Below are 21,511 nucleotides of genomic sequence, written 5' to 3'. Positions count from 1 at the left end.
CATCCCCACATGTCCCAGATAATACGCATGTAATAGAAATTTTCTCAGACATCTCTATTTATCCTAGGGTCGTGATTTTTTTATTATTCTCTTCAGAATAAAGAAGATTTTCAATCGTATCATTCAAATGTCTCCATGGTGTATCTGGGGCGGAAAAATCAAGAAAAAAGAGATTTTCTGTTAAAAAAATATCCTTTTTTACTTTTTACCCCTCTGGACCAACCCCCTGTTTTAAGGTAGAGATCTGAAACACTGAAAAATACTAAGGGGTGCATTGAATAAATGTGCAAAATTTCAATTTTCTAGGTGCAAATGTAAGCCGCGAAAAATATCCCCCAAATCCCCAGATTCCCTTATAAAACAGGATCTCAGGCAACAGTTTCCTGAAACATCCCTATTTATCCTAGGATCATTGTTTGTACGTCATTCTCTTCAGAATAGAACAGCGTTTCAAACGGTACCGTTCATATGTCTCCATCTGAATCGCGGAAAAAGCTTTTTTTATTTTATTATTATTATTATTATTATTATTATTATTATTATTATTATTATTATTATTTACATATTCCCTCTGGACCTCCCTGTTTTCACGCAGAGATCTGAAAACATCTGACAAAGGGGTGCACTGAACAAGTGTGCAAAATTTCAGTCTTTTGAATGCAAAAGGTAAGCCTGCCGAAAAATGATAATAATAGGCATAAAAAATATCTTTTTAAATTTATGATGTCATCACACACTATGTCTTGACGCAGAAAGGCGTGAAAGCATATGTAACATATACTACAGTGCCTTCAGTCTTGAAAAAAAAAAAAAAAAACGAAGTAAAAAGGTTCATTGGTACTTTTTAAATCGAATAATGAAGATTCGATTTTTAATAGGATAAAAATTGGTAATATAATTTAAAAGGTTAAGCATTAAGGAAAAAGTATAGCAACATTTATGAAAAGTCACTTTTTTTCATAAAAAGTTACTGATATTTGGTAGGGGCATATTTAAAAAAAAATTGGAGGCACTAGCTTGAGGCATGAAATACATAAATTTCACCTAAAATTATAAATCTTTAAAAAAATCGGAGAAGGGATAGGACCCCTCTATTTACGCCCTATTATCTGGGAACAAACAAGCAGACGCGCACGCGAAAGAATTTTCGTCTCAAACGTCGATGGTGATTTCCCCGTTGGAATAGTTAACGATTTAAAAACCCAAACCCATTGTTACGAAGAAAAGAAAGCAGTATTGCTCCGTTGCCCGTTCAAAACGGGATTTCCCCTAATCATCCTGTGCATGACACGTTTTCATACTATGCTGTACATACTGTACATTTGAGTCTCATTGTATTATAATTATTAACTTCCATAACCGAAATAATACAACAGAAACGGAATTTTTACTTATTTTCATTTTAAATTATTTTATTTCGGAATTTGATTTAAATCAGCGATTTTTATTTAAAAAATCAAGTGATTTAAATCTTGATTTAAATCGTGATTTAAATCAGACTGATTTAAATCAATCCACCCTGCTTACACGTAAGTATTAAATCTTCATTTCAAATATTTCTGAGTACTAAACAAAAAAACTTGAATGAATGAATTATTTTATATATAAAATGGAATTCCTTACCAGTGAAAACATTATCACATAGTGAAAACATTATCATACAAATTAAAGAAGGTATTCTTGTGCATTACCAGAATCTTATTAGTATTTACGTGGCTACATAAATCCACTAGAAGTTCATGTAAAAAATAACATTTATAGCCTCCATATGATGCAACTAGCCTTGTCCTACTGACGAAGGATAACAAAGGAGTAATTCTAAATATATATTGCTGTTATTTATTTGTCTATTTCAAGCATGAAGAAAATTAGCAAATTTATAGTTAGTTTAAAGATGTACTAGGCCTACATAGTTTCGGAAAACGGACTACCAGATGCTGCGCGAGGGAAAAAAAAAAAGTACAAGACAGAAGAACAGCTAGAGTCTCCAGTCGAGTGTCATATTAAATTGGCGCTCAACTGGACGCTTTACAGCAATTTTTTGATCTTCTTTCTTTCGTACTACTTCCCTCCCACCCATGAAGAGTTTAGAGAAAAGTTGTAAAATGTATCTGTTTTAGTGAAAAAATGAAAGGATTTTTTCTTTTTTTTTTATTAATGTCCCATTTTTATGCCCTTTAGGTTATGGGAGATGAATGATTAAGGAAAGAAAACGACAGTGAAATTGAAATCTTTTATGCTTTCCCACCGGAAATCGAACCCGGGGGCATGTGCATGAAGTTAGAATTATAATGCCTAGCTCCCTAAAATTCATATTTTCCCTTTCTTTGATCCACCAGTAGATCAAAGCTTGCTCGGGTATTTCAAATTTGAATAGCATGTTTCACTTTTAGCTGTCTCTACCTTGTCCGTATGAGTAACCAGTAATGTGAACATATTGTGAATTTTCGTAATTTCTGCCCATTTCCCGTTCTTGTTTTCCCCACAAGGAAAAACCCTTTTATGACTGGTCATCGTCTATTGTTCAGCAAAGCTCTGCCTGTACGTCATCTTTCGCCCAGCCAACTTTTTAATCTATAGCTTATCCAGAGTTAAGAGTGGACTGTTGGTCTTATGGGAACAGCGATGCCAAGTTGAGATTTAAAAACAAATGCAGAACAGATCGCGCTTCTATTATACTGCCGGCTGATGTTGCCAACTCACGTAGTAAAATATCCACCACCACGACGATTAATAAATAATAATAATAATAATAATAATAATAATAATAATAATAATAATAATAATAATAAACAACTTATCACATTGAATCAATTGCAGTCCAAAGGATCAATTCCTTCCATATGTTTTGTCTTTCCACTCTTTATCCACGGCTATCCCAATATTTACCCACGATTCGCCCATGTATACTATGTTTCTATTTTGGTTTCGAAATTTTCTTATTTGCCGTAGATATTTGTGACGCAACGACACAATATTTCCTCTGCATGGCCTTACTTTGTCTTTTCTCATGAACAAATTCAAGCTCTTTTAAACGTACGTGGAACGTGGATTTTTTAAAGTTCGGCCAATCGGGATCTGAATCAGGGGCGGATCCAGGGGGGGGGGGGCGTGATTGCTCCCCTACCCAGAAGAGAAAACCTTCTTATTTTTTATATATAAATAAAACCCATCCCAAAGTTTGGAGCCCTTAAAAGTAGCAGTATGACAACCCACCGCCCCCCAGAGGTCGGTCCGGGATCCGCCCCTGATCCGAATTCACCTGTTTGAGAACGGAATTGAGTGTTGGTGGCAAATTTCTAAGGAATAACTTATAAACCTTTTGACTGATCACACTGTTAACAAATTTATTATATTTTACAAATCGACTGTTCTTTGCAATTTTCTTTCTTAATCGCTTCTTGTTCGGTGTTACTAAAGGTCAACGCTTCGAATTTTGAAAACAGTTGTCCTGGAAGTTTTCGTGGGTTCAGCTGTTTCACTCGCGAACCAGCTTATACTTTTACCCGGGTTTTTCTGCTTTAAGTAATTAAACACGTTCATAACAATAGCCCTTTCTTTGCTCTTCAACACTTGACCACTGTTACGCTTAAAAGAGGTGCTGGCTGTAACTTCTTCCATTTTGATATATTAACACACACTCACACACATATACACACACAGACACACCCGATTTTGTTCCCAGAACAGCACAGTACGTAAATAAACACAATCAACAAAATGCCGAATGCTCAGAGACCACACTCCGCCACACACTGCACAATAGCAGACACAACAGAGAAGAATTTTGTCTGGAGTCAGATGAGTCATCTAGCGCGACAATAGATGATACAGTAGGTAAGCAATTAGTCCTACCCACCGCAACAAACCGTCTCCCTATTTCCTGGTGTAGTTTCTGAAACCAATACTATTATAAAACCCAACAAAAATCGGCCAGTTTCGAACTCCCAAAGAAATTTCAATACAAGAAAGATGAAAGAAGAAATATGAAATGTGCCCTACAGTAATTCTCGCTAAAAATTTCCTTCCCGACGAGGAATATACTGTATCTAAATAATTGAACTCAGATGTACCGAGAAAAATTTCATGGATCAGTGCTAGGCCTTAAGAAGTTTCATACTTAGCGTTTATTTTTAATACAAAGCAAGTTAATAGTTTTGGAAAAATATGGATTATGGCTGTAGCTTTGTTAAATAATAATAATAATAATAATAATAATAATAATAATAATAATAATAATAATGACCTAAAACTGAAATACCTGAGATGGTAATTTCGTACTTGAAAAATCATCCTGCAGATCATCCCCTGAAATTATTACTGCCTTTTTATTCAGTGTCCCCCGTGGATGAGGGTTACGCTCGTCGCCATGTAAGCAAAGGGTCACGGGTTCGATTCCAGGTGCGGACACAAATTGTTCGAATCTCATGTTAAGCTGCAACTCCTTTTCTGCTCTCTTTCCTTTTTGATTAAAATATTTCTCTTTGGTTGAGATAGAAAAAAAGAAAGAAAGAAAAGGAGATGGAAGAAATTCTACTTTTTTCCAAAAATCAGAAAGATTTCATTCAATTCTTTCTGGCTGTACTTTTATTTCTTTTTTGCTACGTGAAATCAGTGGAAGTGACAATACTAATGAGCTCACGAATGTAGGTTGACACTACGGTGAAATTTTTCGGCAGTTGGAAACGCTATCTTTGAGCAGACAGTTTTAGTCACGTACAAATGGATCGGCAACGTTCTAGCAGCCATTACGCTTATCGTGTCTTCCCCCTTCAAGTTTGAAAAACAAAAACTAGCTATTAAAAGCTAATTACATACTTTATAAGGAAAAGCGAAGTTATGAAAATTATTTTTGTATCGTCGGTAAATATTTAACATTTTTAAAGATAAACTACAGTAGTGAAATCTGTTCTCTTTAAGGGGGTAAGTACGCAGAAGCAAAAGCCCATAAGCAGCCACAGTACAGACTAAACGCTGGACGAGCTATATATTACTTATTTTCGATTTTAATAAAATATGATTCAACTAGGCTTTATATCTTTTTTTTATTTTCCTCCACTAACATTGCCCATGTCATGCTTTGTAAACAAACCTAAGTCGCACATTACTTGTGTTTCGTATTCCTATTATATCAGACAAGAATAAAGATTGCACATCCAAGAAAACGAAATGCTGAAAACAAGATTGAATGTAGAAACAGAAAATGGATAAAAGTTACGAAAAACCACAGTATGCTTACATTACCGGTTATCGTGAAGGGAAGAGAGAGACGCCTATGGATGGAACATGCCATTTGAATGAAAATACCTCGGGAGTTCTAATTTAAAAACCTGTGCGAAATTGATTAGTAGATCAAAGTAAGAAATATGAATTTTAGGGAGGTAGGCATTATATCAACATTTTGCTGAACCTTTAGGTTTCGTAATCCGTAACAGTAACAAAGACCAGTGCAATAGTACCTCAAATCGATACTGCTAATACATCAATACGAAATTCCTTAACCACTTTTTCTTCACAACCTCCTTTAGCTTCGGTGCATAATCGTGGGACAAACACAAACGTACGGTACACTACCCCCCCCCCCCCCCGAGTCGACAGTACAACAAAAGAAAAGAGAAGCAAACAGAACAGAGTGTGACTGGATTGGGTAGAAGTAAGTTACAATTGTAATTTAAACTCTTGAATAAATCAATTTAAGAAAGGAGTGCTGTTTATATGAAATATGATACTCATACAGGACAACTACGTTTTGAAAATTTCACTTGGGGGCGGTGGGGGAATGCAGAAATGCAAGCTATGAACTTGGCTTTACTAAAAGAATAGTATTAGAACCCTTGACAATGTCAGGGTTCAATTCCAAAACTGGTAGGTAAAAGTCGGTGAGATGTAAGTTGGATTAGCAACTGAGGTTTTTAACGAGATCCGATCTAGATAGTTCGGTAATTTTAATGCCGATATTACGACGCATTCTGAAGTGAGATCAATATTAACTGAGCCACATTGATTTGCATAGTATTGAAGAGAAACTTACCTTCTTAACATCGGCACTGTTAACCCTCCTTGGAGAAACTTCATCACTTCCCGCATATTGGATGCTAGAAAACCCTGGTACAGCCTTTTCCTGATGTGGCATAATGTACAGCTGTAAATCCATACAGCTTTTACGAGGTCATGATTGAATAGTACCTAAATAGAAAGAATAAGCATATTGCTACATAAAATTCACACTGGAAAGAATTATAGTAGAAAATGTCTAGTAATCAAAAGACCTGCCAGTTGTAATGCCTACACGCAAACATGTCATGTTACGTGAACTGTTTTAGTTGATTTTAAAGGTATCTATCAAAAGTAGTGAAGTCGTACCATTCGAGTTCTTTTACAAATCCTAGCAACCCATGGGCCATATACTTCCTATGTCTTATTTCCGTATTTTAAATCTTTATTTCCTTGAAGATCAAATAGAACGGCTCTGAAAAAATGTGAAAACTGTAAAACGGAAGCTAATGAGGTGGATGGTAGACAAAATGTATTATTACTAATATGCAAATTGCAAATAACCTCCTGTTTCATGATTTGATAATTTTTCGACTTTACATCAGCACTTATCTTGTGCAATTTCTGGTTTAACAATATATATATATATTTAAGTATTTAACCCAGAAATGTAACTGAATTTTATCAAACTGGTAGTAAATTGCCCATTTAATTAATCTGTTTACTCATGAATGCAAAATCACTAAAGCACAGAAGTTCCAAGAGACTTTTCTTCGCGCTACAACCGAACGTAGGACTTCCACTTACGCTATTTAGCCATTTGAAGAAAACTTTTATAATTAAATATATCAGATTTAGGCCTGTAATTGGAAACAACACAAACATATGCAACAGTCCCTTGACCTATACTTTCTTGATAAGTAAGATATTAAGCTTCAGTAATATATTTTTAATGGCTAAATCATAGTATTTCCTCACCTTTTCCTTGTACATTACTTCGGGCTGTAGCTCCAATACTAGAGAGTTTACCTAGCGTGAACCACATGAACGCTGTATCCTAAGAGAAAAAAATAAATATATGTTACTAAATTTTAATCGAATATAATCTCCACAAAGAAAACTCTGAGACAACAGTCCAGTCCTATCTTATATAAAGCTTATTTTCATTGCAAGGAACAACAGAACAGAAATAGGGACATAAAGGATGTTTTAGTAAAGTTACAAATAGTAGTCCATCGTTAATACCGTTTCATAAAATATAAAACAATAATATTAAATCAAATAATAAATAAACCAAATAGTTATTATTAAAACATTTGACAGTTATCTGTTTTTAAACTGTTCTGCAGCAGGAGTCACAATCCTGATTGTGACATGAAAAGGTGTTACAGACAAATTAAATCAGATGGAACACAGTTAATTGCCAATGAAGTCGGTTAATTACGATATTAAATACTATCAACTGCTGAGAAGTTTTATGGTCTAGCTCAGGTGATTATCATCAGATCCTAACAACATTTATATGAAACCACAATGAGTGCATAGTTTTTCGAACAAAACTGATACACCTGTGCGGAAATGATGCGTGATCATACAATTATGGTATGAATATGGGCAGCCATTGAGAAGTTTCATGATCTCGCTTCGAAGATGAAATTTATGTGAAACTACTGGAGAATACCCTTAACACACAAAAACAGAAAAGGACACATGTGTCTAAGAATTATGTTTGAACATACGTATAAACGGGTCGATCTGGGAACCTAGACAACACACTGTCTACATTATGGGATTCAAGATGATGTAGCAGAAATCAACCGATTTCAGACTTAAGAACCTAACCATAAGTCACGACCCAAGATACCTTGATATAACTTAATGCGTCTGTAACCTATTCTATATTGTTGTGTTGACTGATCTCTAAATCCCAAATAACCTTATTACTTCAAAGCTACCTTCATTATCGAAAATAACTACTTTGTTTCCCTGACATTAAAGAACTTCTCAATAATTTCCCTGACAAAACCCAAATTCCCTGATTTTCCAGGTCCGTGGGAACCCTGTATATAAACCTTCCCACAAATGTTTATTATGTCATATTTTGATATTCTTGTTTCAATTTCTATTGTTTAAATTCAAATTGCTTCGTGGACTATAACAATATGCGTATTACACGTATACTGATTATATGGAATTACAATTGAATGTTCTGTACAACATATTGACAACACGGCTAATACAAACTATTTGCAAAATTAATATTGGCACCTAAAATTTTAAACGTCACTTTTAAAATTTAAAAACATGCATTTTCTAACTACTAGAAATCAGGTGCACCCTGTTTTCAGTTTCTTTATTCGTAAGATACATATCTGGGAAATTTCCCTGACTGTCCAGGTCTGCAGAAACTCTGTAATGACAGGATGATTTTTAACATATGATTTCTCAAATCACGAAGAGAAAAAAATGAAATCTTTAAGTTTTACGTCCCACGGTTATGCCGGTTAGGCTAAAGGAGACGGTGATTATGAGAGATGAGTGAAATGGTGGAATGAAGAAAGTGGGAGGAAACGGGAGAACCCCGAGAAAACCCACGAGCACGGTGTTTGTCCACCACAAAGTTCACTTGGCGGAGGCTGGGATCGAACCCGGGACCCCAAGCACCAGAGGTGAACGCTCTACCACTGAGCCACCGCGCCCCCAAATCACGAAGAGAATGGCACTTAGAATACCTGACATTAGATTCAACGTTCAACTACTGACATCAGCGCAGTGACCTTAGTTGCTTATAAATATTAATTCATTGTTCTTCTCATTTTTGAATCGGTTCCTTTCTTTATTATTTTGACATCAGATGGTTTGACACCTCATGGCTTGCTCAATATGTGTGCATCAAATGAAATTTTGACAACTCGTGATTCTACTAAGCGTTCTTTGAAAACACAGGAAATTATAATGTCAGTTGTTTCATAATATTTTCACGTTACAACATATTCATGCGTTTGCACTTACAGTCTGTTTGAGTATAATGCCTTCGTATTGTTCTTAAAGTTCAAGTTTTTCTTCCTTGTTGCTAGTGCATTAGCCTAATTGATCTTTGGACATTGAACTTTATAATTTAGAATGATTTTTACAAATACTGAAAATCAAAGTGATGCTACAGTTCAACAATAGATTACGGAATTCTCCATTAACAGAGGAGCACAATATTTTTAACGTTATACAAGAATGGGATTTTAAAAAAATGCAATTATCAATACCTCTGACAAAACAAGATTATAATAAGCAAATAATTGTTCCTTTACCTGCCGAATTCAGGAAAAAGCAATCACACTGGTAAACTCTCCCTCCTCCTCTGAAGACTGGTTTCCAGAGGCTGGCGATTATTACAGTTCCATAAAAATCTTGCTTTTAGCACACACGAGACTGAAAGAAAGTAACATTTTCTCTTGAAATACTTTGATATGAATCATTTAAGTTTATGATCTGTACAAAAAGAGCTACCTTAAATTATCAGCATCATTATTGAACACGACTTTGTAATGACAGGACAGAAAACAATTTTATATATTTATTTAACTACTACGAATAATAAATAAATTAATAAAGGATATGAATTGTCGTATGTTCATAATAAATTGTAAACACCCTTTTATTTACTGTGCGTAATATTTAATTTACTATCAACAGTGCTATTTCGTTGTTCCCTAACACCTTCTTTGGCACATCTGGGAATTTACGTACACTTCATCTCACTTACAATTTAACTTGTAGTGTTTCATGTGCACTAAAAGCAAATAATCATTTTGATGATGCTTCTTCGTAAGTTAGCTAAGTATTTACTATACAATGTAAACATTTACATGTTTTGAAAATCCCTCAGCAAGTTAAAGCGTATAATCATCGAATTTAACATACAGTCTGGTAGTCATCTTCCTTTTGAAAGTTTTGTGGAACACTTACCCAGAAGATTTCTGAGAACATTTCTAATGTTGTGTTAGTTTTTATTTGCTGTTATATTTTTGTATCTACGATTAAACATTATTAGTACATTAAACTTCAGTGATTGCACTCTCTTTAACCGTACTACGAAATTACAATATTTAATAGTACCAAATTATTTCAATCTGAGTATCGTGGGCAAAGTAGTCCCAAAGTTGTTTATTCCACGGTCAGACAAGTAGCAATTGGAACGTGTAACGATGGAATAGGGCAACTACGAGATTTGTGTTGCAGTCATAGTGTTACACAAGGTGGGAATGCCACCACCATGCAGCTTCGCCATCCTGAAACCCCTGTAAATCAGTGAACGATTTATCCACCGCCCACCCAATTACAATGAAACAATGACCAGCAGTATACTGGTAGACCGAGCACAGCGATAACGTCACAGGCAGTTAAAGCCGTAGTTGCAAGGCTTCGGAAAAATCCTGTCAGGATACAATCAAAGATGCTCCGAGAGATGTCCATGTTAAGATTAACCAGGTCTCAATCAAGACCTGGAACTCACGAGGCTTTAAATAACGTACAAATCACTTCCTGGCAAATACATTACACCAGCAGAGAGTGTGGAAGTTTGTCTCCACAAGCGTTACGCAGAAAAAACGGTCACCGGGAAATTCATTTTGCGGACGAGAAGCTGTTTCAGCTGAGCAGTCCTTAATGATCAAAACGACCGTGTGTACGCATCAAAATCAGTGCAAGCTGCTTACTGTAGGTGTTTCCACGGTGTAAAAGTCCCATCACCCAGCATCAGTTACGGTTTACTGGAGTGTGAGCTTCAACGGCACAACATAGCTCTATTTTAGTAAGCAAGAGGTGAAAATATAGGCTACTATGTACCAAACCACAGTGTTCGAGCCCTCTGTGAAACCAATGAGTACCACCATGATTCCCAACCAACTTGGACCTTCCAACAGGATTTGTTCCCGAGCACAAGGCGCGGTCAAACACAGGGGGTGGCTACGGGCCACCGTCTCCGACTTCACCTCCATATCAGGTTGGCCTCTAGCAGCCCGGATCTGAACCCGCTCAACTATAAACTATTGTCGGTGCTACAAATAATGGCCTGAAAGAAAAGAACCTAATGTGGATCCCCTGGTCATGGCAACCGTCGTACTCCGGGCCTCCACCAAAGCACAACGAGGTCTGAAAACCGATTGGTGCTTCTCATGCTCCGCACTTCCATGTATCATCTTGCAAAAAGATATCGCCAACGCTGTGCCTGTGATTCATTTCCAAACCTCTAACAGTATTTAAAATAACCAGGTGCATCAAATATTAGACAAAGTAGTTAAGTTCACAGTACGTTTACACATTACTATAAATATGTGTCTATTCAAAATCTTAAAAATTAAAACAAAAAATTTAAAGTTCTTGATTCCCATAAATTAAAATACAACGTTCTAGGCTTTTTTTTTAATCATTATCTATCAACTTTTCTCCTCGAACATTATGACCCAACGTTTCTTTGACCATAGCCCATGATTCATACATTTCATCTCACAATGTTGACAACGAATTATACTTGTTTTACAGCAATTTCAACACACACACAAAGAAACATATTATATACATAGATAGATAGATATACAGGGTGTTCATTTATTATGTAACCAAAATCAACTGGTGAAAGCCTCTCACCTAAACAAATAAAAGAGCCCGTATGAACATAGGGCGAAAACCGCGTTGTTTCAAAGTTACGCGATGCCGGAAACGAAGAAAGTGTAACTTTGAGGCTGCCTGGCTCGAAAACTATAAGACATTTTAAAGGCGATTAAAGAAATATCACAGGAACTAGTACACTCTCGATCTAAATATCCATGTTTCAGAGTTAGATCGTACCGGCGCAACGAATTTTATAGAGGGAGCTGGGGTATCGGAACCCTGATTTTTTTAGCACGGATAGGATAAATGAAGGTATCTTTATTAGAAAATTTCTAATTATTGGTTTATTAAGCTGTTATGTCGTGTACATGACATTATCATTTGTAAATTTCACATTATCACTAATTTTAAAATCTGCAATTATGCAAACACATATAACACAGTTTAACATCAAAAGTGGCTGATCACACTTGCAAACCAAATTCTAACACTAAATGTCATTTGATGACTGTGATTTAAGCAAGACAAATGTCATACAAATAAAAGATGTAAACAAATAATTGCAGAGATACAGAAATCCGAAATGTCAGAACGGACATCGGAGCAAAGGATTCGAAAAACAACCTAGCGAAGAGCGTAGGTCGTGTAGTTTAGAAGAATGTTACGATTATGTTCATAAAGTATGCATGTGCGCACGGGTCAAAATGAACATGGAAAATTATTAAGAACAGAAACGAAAATGACGTATTTAAGATGACAGTTTGTTCTACTTGTGTGAGTACGTAAATACAATTTAGAATGGTAAAAATGGAAACAAATGAAAGCTTACATTTAATGTCACAATTTCTATGCTTAAGGCTCAGGAGTTAAGTGAACGTTGCAAGTGAATGATTACGGTAACATCTGTGAAATAGGAAAATAAGAGGAAAGGGAGTAAGTAAAATTAGGTGCAGACGAGATATTGGTATTTTCGTGAGAGTAAGGTTAGATTTGAATGCAAATTAACACCTTTAGAGGAAGTCCCATTGTCTCGCTTTCTGACGTTTCATTTCTTTAAAGGGACACATTTTCTAACTCATTAAGACCATTCAATTGTACACTATTTTTTTCGAGATCAAATAAAAATGATTTTGAGGATTCCGAAACCTCATTGAACTCTGAATAACAAGGGAAAAAGTACATTAAGCAATTTCTGTATAGAGATCATAAACATAGTAAACAAACCTTGTATTTGGTAAACAAACCTGGTATTGTTGTATTTGGAGCACACACTTGCACTTGTTTCATCTGAATAGACGCACTTGGTATCATTCTCTAGTAGGCGTGTTAGATTTTCCTGAAATCCTCGTAGGCAGTTTAGTTGAAAATGAAATGAAATGAAATTTTTGAGTCTTACGTCCCACGGTTATGCCGGTTAGGCTAAAGGAGACGGTGATGAGTAATGAATGAAAATGGTGGAATGAAGAAAGTGGGAGGAAACGGGAGAACCCCGAGAAAACACACGCACACGGTGTTGCAGTTTAGTTGAATAGAACACATGGTGTAGAGCGTGGCTTTAGATGTTTTTGTGTATGTTCATCTCGTGTTTAGTGTTACTGAAATGGGATCAATGTAGGCGTACATGTTTAATGAAGCGGCAGATATGCATCTCATGTATGGCCGTACTTATGGGAACACACATGAAGCACAACGACTGTCTCATGAATATTTTCCAAATCGTGTCCTTCCCAACCGTAATACTTCTGCCGCTATAGATACGGCATGTGTGTGCTACATATGGTTCAGTTGGGCGTCCTCGGGCAGTCTTGACTCCTGATCGAGAAGACAGAATTCTTCATATAATTAAAGATTCTTGTATCACTACAAAACGGCTAGCAATGCTAGGTATTTCCCATGGGACTGTGTGGAAAGTGTTTTGCAAATAACTGTGTCCCTACCATTTGCACCATGTGCAAAAAATAAAAAGAAAGAGACTATCCTCCGCGAAAATAATTTTGCGAGTGGTATCTTAATGGATGTGTAGAAAACCCTCTGTTTTCTTCATTAATCGTATTTACTGATGACGTTGAGTTCACGTGAGTTAACATGCAAAACGAACAACAACGGGCAGAAGAAAATCCTAACGCAAATTTACCTACCTGACACCAACATCAAGTCTCGAAAAATGTATGGGCAGACATATTGGGGGACATAAATTTTGTCATAACGTTTCACAGGTGCAACATATCTGTAATTCCTTCAACAAAATCTTCCGGAATGGTTGAAAAACGTTCCTTTCTCGAGAAAGTCTCAACTTCGGTTTATGCACGATGGTACTCCACCACATTTTCTGCGAGATTTTTATGTATTTCTTGATCAGCAGACAGACTTCCAAGACAGATGAACAGGACGAGGAAGACCAATATCGTGGCATTCTCGCTCCTCTGACCTAAATCCTTTGGATTTTTTTTTAATTTGTGGGACACTTCAAAAGTACTGTACAAAATAAAATACACGAACTGAGGCAAAGAATTCGTGATAGATTTGCGATGATTCGTAATATGCCTATGGGTTTCAATCGTGTATCTGAATCACTGTCAAATCGTGCAGAGTACTGTGTTGAAGTTGACGGAGGACAAATAGAGCATGTTATAATTATTATTGTTACCTGAATTCTTGTTTAGCGTAGTATACAGAATACAAAAGAAGTATATTCTATTAATACGTTATAGTACGTAAATTCGTGGTGGACATCGTGTTAATGGGCTTACTCGAGATCTCCCGTTTCCTCGAACTTTTCATTCTACCATTTCTTTCATCATTTACTCGCAATATCTACTGTATGTACTATTGTATAGAAAAAGTGAGATGTCAGTGAAGATACCATGATACACATGCTCTTCGGTAAATAGTTTTTCGAATCCTTTGCCCTGATGTTCGTTTTCACAGCATTTCGGATTACTGTATCTCTGCAATCATTTGTTTATCAGCTTTTCTTTGAATTACATTTATCTTGCTTAGATCACTGTCATTAAATAATATGCAGTGTTAGAATTTGGTTTGCAAGTATGATCAACCATTTTTCTTTGATGTTAATCTGTGTTATGTGTGGTTGCATAATTGCAATTTTAAAATTAGTGATAATGGGAAATTTACAAATGATAATACGCATGTACACGACATAACAGCTTAATAAACCGATAATTAGACATTTTCTAATAAAGATACCTTCATTTATCCTATCCGTGCTAAAAAAAATCAGGGTTCCAATATCCCAGCTCCCTCTATAAAATTCGTTGCGCCGGTACGATCTAACTCGGAAACATGGATATTTAGATAGAGAGTGTACTAGTTCCTGTGATATTTCTTTAATCGCCTTTAATATGAGTTTTCGAGCTAGGCAGCCTCTAAGTTACACTTTGTTCGTTTTCGGCATCGCGTAACTTTGAAACAACGTGGTTTTCGCTGTGTCCAAATCGGCTCTTTTGTTTAGGGGAGAGGATTTCACCAGTGGGTTTTAGCTACATAATAAATGAACACCCTATATATATATATATATATATATATATACAGTGAGGGTAATTATCAGACACCCCTCACTGATCTTCAACCACTGTAGGATAAATACAAATTAAGAGCACAGGCATTTAGTAACATCCTTCACAATGCTCTGTCTACATTCTTAAGTTTCTACAAAAGTTTGGATGTACTATTTTTTTTAACAAACTTATACAAAATAAATGTTTTGAAATTTGAAATCCTATCACTAACATTTATATCTACTCGTGCAGTAACATCACTGTAAAAACAGTGGGTGTTAGTGGAAGCCTGGTAGGTCAGCAGTTATAAGTTAAGTTGAATTTGTCCTTTGGGCTTTCGTTTCAGTTACAAATGTTTTTGTTGTTGTGTCTCATTTTGCTTATATGGAGGGTAATTATGAGACGCATGCTAGATTAATGTATTTGAGAAATAACTGGAATCTGCCTATGTATCCTAGTATGTTAAGTTTAGAAAACGCTGTACTGTGTAGTTTGGACAGTCCTATAATCTTGTTTCTTAGTAACTTTCAAAATTTTAGACCTACACTTCGAGGCTTTGAAAACTTCACTCGACTGCTCACCAGTGGCGAGTACTTTTTTATATTTAGCGAGTAAAGACACTGTGACTGCAAAATAGCCTTGCTAGTAGATATTTTAGGCTAAATAGTACTTGCAATCAAGATTTTTCAAGCGCTGCACATTATTTTGTTGAAAACAGCCTACTACCCATTCCATAAAGATAGGGGCCTGACTTCGCGGTGCTGCCCTGTCGTTCACTCAAGACTTATATTGCATTGTCGGAATGTTGGCTTTTCAATACTTAAGACACAAAGATACGATAAGACCTACATATCGTATACAGGGAATTATTTCATGTGATCTCCTTTCCGAGATATAGTCCTATAAACATTAGTCTACCAAAAAAGTACCATAAAATACGCACGTTTTCATCAATTTCTATTTGTTTTTCACTACAGAGTACAAAGAATTTTTTTATGTCTTAAATATTGAAAAGACAACATTCCAACAAGTCTAACAAGGTACGACAATGCAATATAAGTTTTGAGTGAACGTCAGGGCAGCACCGCGAAGTCAGGGGCCTATTTTTATGAAATGGATAGTAGACTGTATATCAATATACTAAAATATAAAGAAATGGAAGTAGCCTCAGTAGTTTTTCAGTGCACAGCATAGAACTTGTTCTAAATTTGTTTCATAAGCCTGTTTTGCAACCTAAAACTACCTAATATAGGCTACTAGCCTATAGGCCTATTATATCAACTCAAAAAAGGTTAGATTATGATCATAGCTATTTACACTTTCTTCCTTATTTTCTTGTAACTCAGCGAAATATTTGTATATATATTTATGTAATAAACACAAAATAAAGAAGACTTCTTTCACTCACAAGTGGACTCCTTCATACCTCAATATCACATACAGAAAGCTGGGGAAACAGGTCTTAATTACCCAGCCGGTGTCTCATAATTACCCTTTTGGAGTGAAATTATGACACAGCACAAATTTGACATTACTCATCAACTTATAAGATTGACAGGGAATTTCTTGGCTGCAAATTATTACTGTATTGGCACCATAAACTGCTGCCTAGGTTAACTATTTTCAAAAATGAAATGAAATGAAATCTTTGAGTTTTACGTCCCACGATTATGCCGGCTAGGCTAAAGGAGACGGTGATTATGAGAGATGAGTGAAATGGTGGAATGAAGAAAGTGGGAGGAAACGGGAGAACCCCGAGAAAACCCACGAGCACGGTGTTTGTCCACCACAAAGTTCACTTGGCGGGGGCTGGGATCGAACCCGGGACCCCAAGCACCAGAGGTGAACGCTCTACCACTGAGCCACCGCGCCCCCCAACTATTTTCAAAACTAATGTAACCTGAGTAACGTGGAAAAGTTGTGAAATCTGTCTCATAATTACCGTCACTGACTCATTATATATATTCCACAAACATGACTTTTACTTCATTCAAAATAAGAAAGTTTTTCAATTATGTATAAACGCTAACTGCAACTTCGTATTTGTAGAAAAATTTTCTGGGGTTATCCAGTTGTAATTTTTCGAAAGATATTTCTGTATTACGATTCATAGAAGAAATGTATTTGTCATTTGTAAGTCTTGCTATATACACTGCTCATGTCATCTGACCTAAACGTTCTCTAGAATTAAGAAATGTCACTTATTTCATGACAAGGATTATATGGTACAGGTTAAATTCGTACGGTATTCAGTGGTAACAGGTTCAGCTATTTGAAAGGTTATGATTTCTTCCGATACATCTGGACTGCCGAATTAATATTTGCGATTCTGGGCCAAACACTCACCTCGCTTTTGATCTATATCACAGGTGACATGTTAATGACTTTGATTCATACAAATTTCAATGTGATGTTCTTCATCTAATTCGTCCTTTTTTTGGTAGATGGTCATTGAAACAGAAGACCTATTATGGTCAGCTGTGCAGTTACTTACAACTGGATGGGACTGTATTTAGTGTTGACTTCCGAATTGATCAATATTACATCATAGTATTAAAAATCACCAAAGTATGTATTTCCAATTATCATCTTAGGAAATATTTTTAAAATTATAATCGTTATACGCAGAATAAATAAGCTGAACATATCTATCTCTTATCTCTTTATTGCACATGGAGATGTTGCGGATGCGATGTTTTGAACCTGCGCAGACCTCTCTACCCATAATCAATGATTCGTTACATCTCAGAATCGGTATTGGTGCTAATTTCATGTTAGGCCGCTCGTGAGGCTACTACAACGAAGGATGTTTGGCCGTCTTCGCATAAGTACGACAGCAATCACTTTGCCTCTATCATGTCCCAATCCCAACATTTTGATAGGTTTTAAGAAAAACTAAGCTACCAGGAGAAGTTGTGTGAGAGACAGAACTGTACAACTCGACTTAAGCCAATCGTGAGTAAGGAGTTTGAAAGCTAATAGGACCTACCAAATATTCCACGATATTATCAGACTTCTCTAACATCCAAATTATAGGAATATTACAGCATGGAAAGTCGAGTTACAGATGCGCTACTCCGTTCATTCTTCTTTTACCTTTATACTATGTTAAAGCTGAATTCCAGTCGTGTTCGCCAGAGACAAGTCAATATAACACAGATTACATGTAAGATTCCTTCTAAAACTCAGAATTTTACTTGAACAGTTTCTCCATCCCGAGCCAGAAGTAAATATGAATCGATTGGCTGGCAAAAGGCTTAGGAACAAGAATGGTAAATATATAAAAATTCAACCGTATACAAATAAAATGGAAGACAAACGAATAATTGCTGATAGATGGTATAAGATACATAAGGTCGACCCAAATATGAACGGTTCTACTTTGTATCATTTAGATTTCATTGACACGCGAATACTGAAACCATCTGACACAAAAATTCGTGTAGATGCGTGATATACGCTAATAAATGAATTATGGAATAGATTCATTGCCGACTTTCCCATTAACCACAATAACCAATCAATCAATTATAACTAAATGAAGTTCACTGTTTAACCTTCGTTACGTAATGCCCACGTTAATGGGTCCATACTACGACTTATAGTAAGCCGTTGTACACAATTACTAGGAATCAAACCTAACCTAACCACTACCAAAATGATCTGGTGCAGAAACTAAATGATACCCAACAGAATTATCAGAAGATATGATTTATATAACTGAAAAACTGTTTTTAATTTTTTTTAAAAATCTTTTACATGAAATTAAATCTTTCTAACATCCCGCAATTATGGAGTGGTACGTTAGAGACCGTACTCGTAAAAATATCACTGTTCGACAGTTGGGGAAATGAAAACATACGACGAGATAGAACACGCAAACAAAATTTTGTGTACTACAAATTTACAAAATTTGTGAACAAACCACAGATTTCACACCAAAAGAGAGTGTTGTATTACTGAGCCTCACTAGTCCCCAAGACCGTAACTAGTGTTCGAATTTAGGAATCGTAAAATCAAGCTGCGATATCTCGAGGTGTAGGGTGCCGCAACCGAAAAAAACGTCACAAACACAAATGTATATTTGCAGTCGCTATAAAGGTCAAATTAGCCTACTTGCTGTAAATAGATATGATGGAAAACTATACTGCGCAAATTATGGCATACTCGGAATTTAAACAGGGTTAATTGCCAGAAAGTAGGTAGAGAAATGTGATACCTAACCTAACCTTATCCCTAACATCTTGAACCAACTCTGTGCCACAAAGGCCTTGATAAAATATGAAAACTAATTTGCAATCATTTGTAACAGACACTGTACTTCTGATGTTTCATTTCTAGTTACCCTAATCCTACTACTAGTGCAAGCTATTATTAATACAAAACTTCTACAGCATGGGAAGTCAGGTTAAACAGTTACAATTAACAATTACCGCCATAAACCATCCACTTTTCATATATGCAGTTTAAGTTTTTGTATTTAGCGTACTTACGAAAGAAGTACACATGCTTAGAAAGGACAGATCCCAGGTCGGGTATGATTCTCTTTCTCCCCAAATCACTAGGCAGTGACTCTAGATCACTTCGTAGTGATTACGGTTCGTTATTTATAATTGTGATGAGTATAAATACAGTATGTACCTATGACATAAAAACTACAATGCATAAAACAAGAATCAACTTGTGCCAGGTGGTCACTACAAGGCAAAAACGCAATAAATAGGGAGGTCGAGCATCAGCGAATGTGGGCATGTGTAGCTGGGCGCGTCAGCGATGGTGAGTATATGCATAAACGATGACGTTTACTACGGCTCACTGTAAGTCACACTATCGGCTCCGGAGTGGACGATGAATTTGGGTGAGATACTAAGTCATCCGACAGGTCTATTATCAGCATGAGTACCAAACCACGACCGAGACTTAAAAGCCGCTGCAGTTCGCGGATGCTCATACTATCATGCAAGATCAACTCTCACAGCACTATAGATTATTCGCACCACACTATCTTCTGTCTATGGTATTTCATTTAGCGTTCTAATGTACGAGTCTTTAGGAAAATATGTCACCGTTACGAACGACTACGCATTTATTAGCTACACAATAAAACTTCAGTATTATTTTTAAACAAACGACTAAACAAAATAGGTACACCAATGAAAGAAAAAAGACTGAAAATCCGGTACACTCGTAATATGCTATTATCAGTTATGAAAGAATGGTACTGTAAAGCCGTGACTGAAACAAAATTTCGGCTTAAGTTTAGAGTTGCCCCTCCAGTCTGAAGTTGCCCTTGGACTTTGCAACATACAAAAACAGTGCTTAAAGTATTAAACATTGTTACATTTCACTTAAATTCAGTACTCCGTGGGCTTCACAAAAATTTAAAAGGTTTTCTTCATTATTTTTGCGCATCCGTTACACCTGTTCGCCATATTCGCCGTATTTTACAACTACCATGCTGCTGAAACCTTCCGCAATGCTTCCGCATCCGGCAAATAGTACTAACTTCCACATATCATTTCTCGTATTAAACATAACTCTCCTGCCGAACTTACATTCCTAAACATCAAATAATAACTTTAAATTATCATTTCTTACCTCATTTCTCCTGTAAATTTTCCTGATTTTTATAAAAAGCGGAGGGGTAACTCTAAACTTAACCCAAAATTTCAATTAAAAAATTACATTTGAAAAGCGTTTAGTACCTGGTTTGGACAACTACAGCGTATGCATATGTGCCCGATATACGCGCCTTACTAAAATTAGCATTAAGCAGCACACAGGTAACTACCCTTCATTTCAGGTAGCCATAGCATTTAAAAAACAGATGTACTGCATTGGCCAAACTGCTCCTGCATAACCTATATGTACACCATGCACTGGTTGAGCGAAAAACAAATATATGACTCTTAAGGTTGATTAATTACAATTTTATTCCCAATTGTTTAACAATTTATCAGTTCACAGTTTTGATGTATCTACTGAATACGCTTCCCAAGTCCAGTTCTCGATTTTGCTGGGTTGCTTAGGGCAATGACCAACACACTGACCTGTTATGGATAAGAGAGAAAGTATATTCAACGTAACGTATTGTTAGGATATAAAAAAATACACGCACATTCTTTACATACGACGCATGAGATTAACTTGAACACGAATGCATTAAGTATCATTAAATGCTGATCAGGAATAGAAGTCCATTAGCGCGCTCTAGTTTACTATTCATGATATTACTAACCTAATTTTTAACAAGTCTTATTTTTAATGCACATAATTAAGTTCCAATATCTCTATAACGCACTTGTTGTAATGCACAAATTGGAGAAATAATGAAATGTTGTTACAGCACTGAAACACAATCATCATCCAGCTAACGTGTTGTGTACCAACGC

The 21,511-nt window shown here is 36.0% G+C and overlaps 1 protein-coding gene across 5 annotated transcripts in view; it reads right to left on the bottom strand.

Annotated features, from left to right (window-relative positions):
* The window catches only part of ash1 (histone-lysine N-methyltransferase ash1), a 261,636-nt gene that overhangs the window by 239,830 nt on the left and 295 nt on the right, over nt 1–21,511 (bottom strand). For 4 of the 5 annotated variants that reach the window (XM_081733560.1, XM_081733563.1, XM_081733564.1 and 1 more), the window contains exons 2-4: nt 9,300–9,420; nt 6,973–7,051; nt 6,032–6,186 (exon numbers count right to left, since the gene is read on the bottom strand). In XM_081733560.1, coding sequence (XP_081589686.1) covers nt 6,032–6,154 — 123 coding nt within the window. In that variant the 5' untranslated portion in view covers nt 6,155–6,186; nt 6,973–7,051; nt 9,300–9,420. Of the gene's footprint in view, nt 1–6,031; nt 6,187–6,972; nt 7,052–9,299; nt 9,421–21,357; nt 21,475–21,511 lie in introns of those variants that run through there. The other variant, XM_081733562.1, reaches the window with a different exon arrangement.

This window comes from Thermobia domestica, chromosome 12 (assembly GCF_964235325.1).
Source record: "Thermobia domestica chromosome 12, izTheDome1.hap1.1, whole genome shotgun sequence".
In the NCBI taxonomy this organism is placed as follows: Eukaryota; Metazoa; Arthropoda; class Insecta; order Zygentoma; family Lepismatidae; genus Thermobia; species Thermobia domestica.
This window is presented reverse-complemented; position numbering and strand designations above follow the sequence as displayed.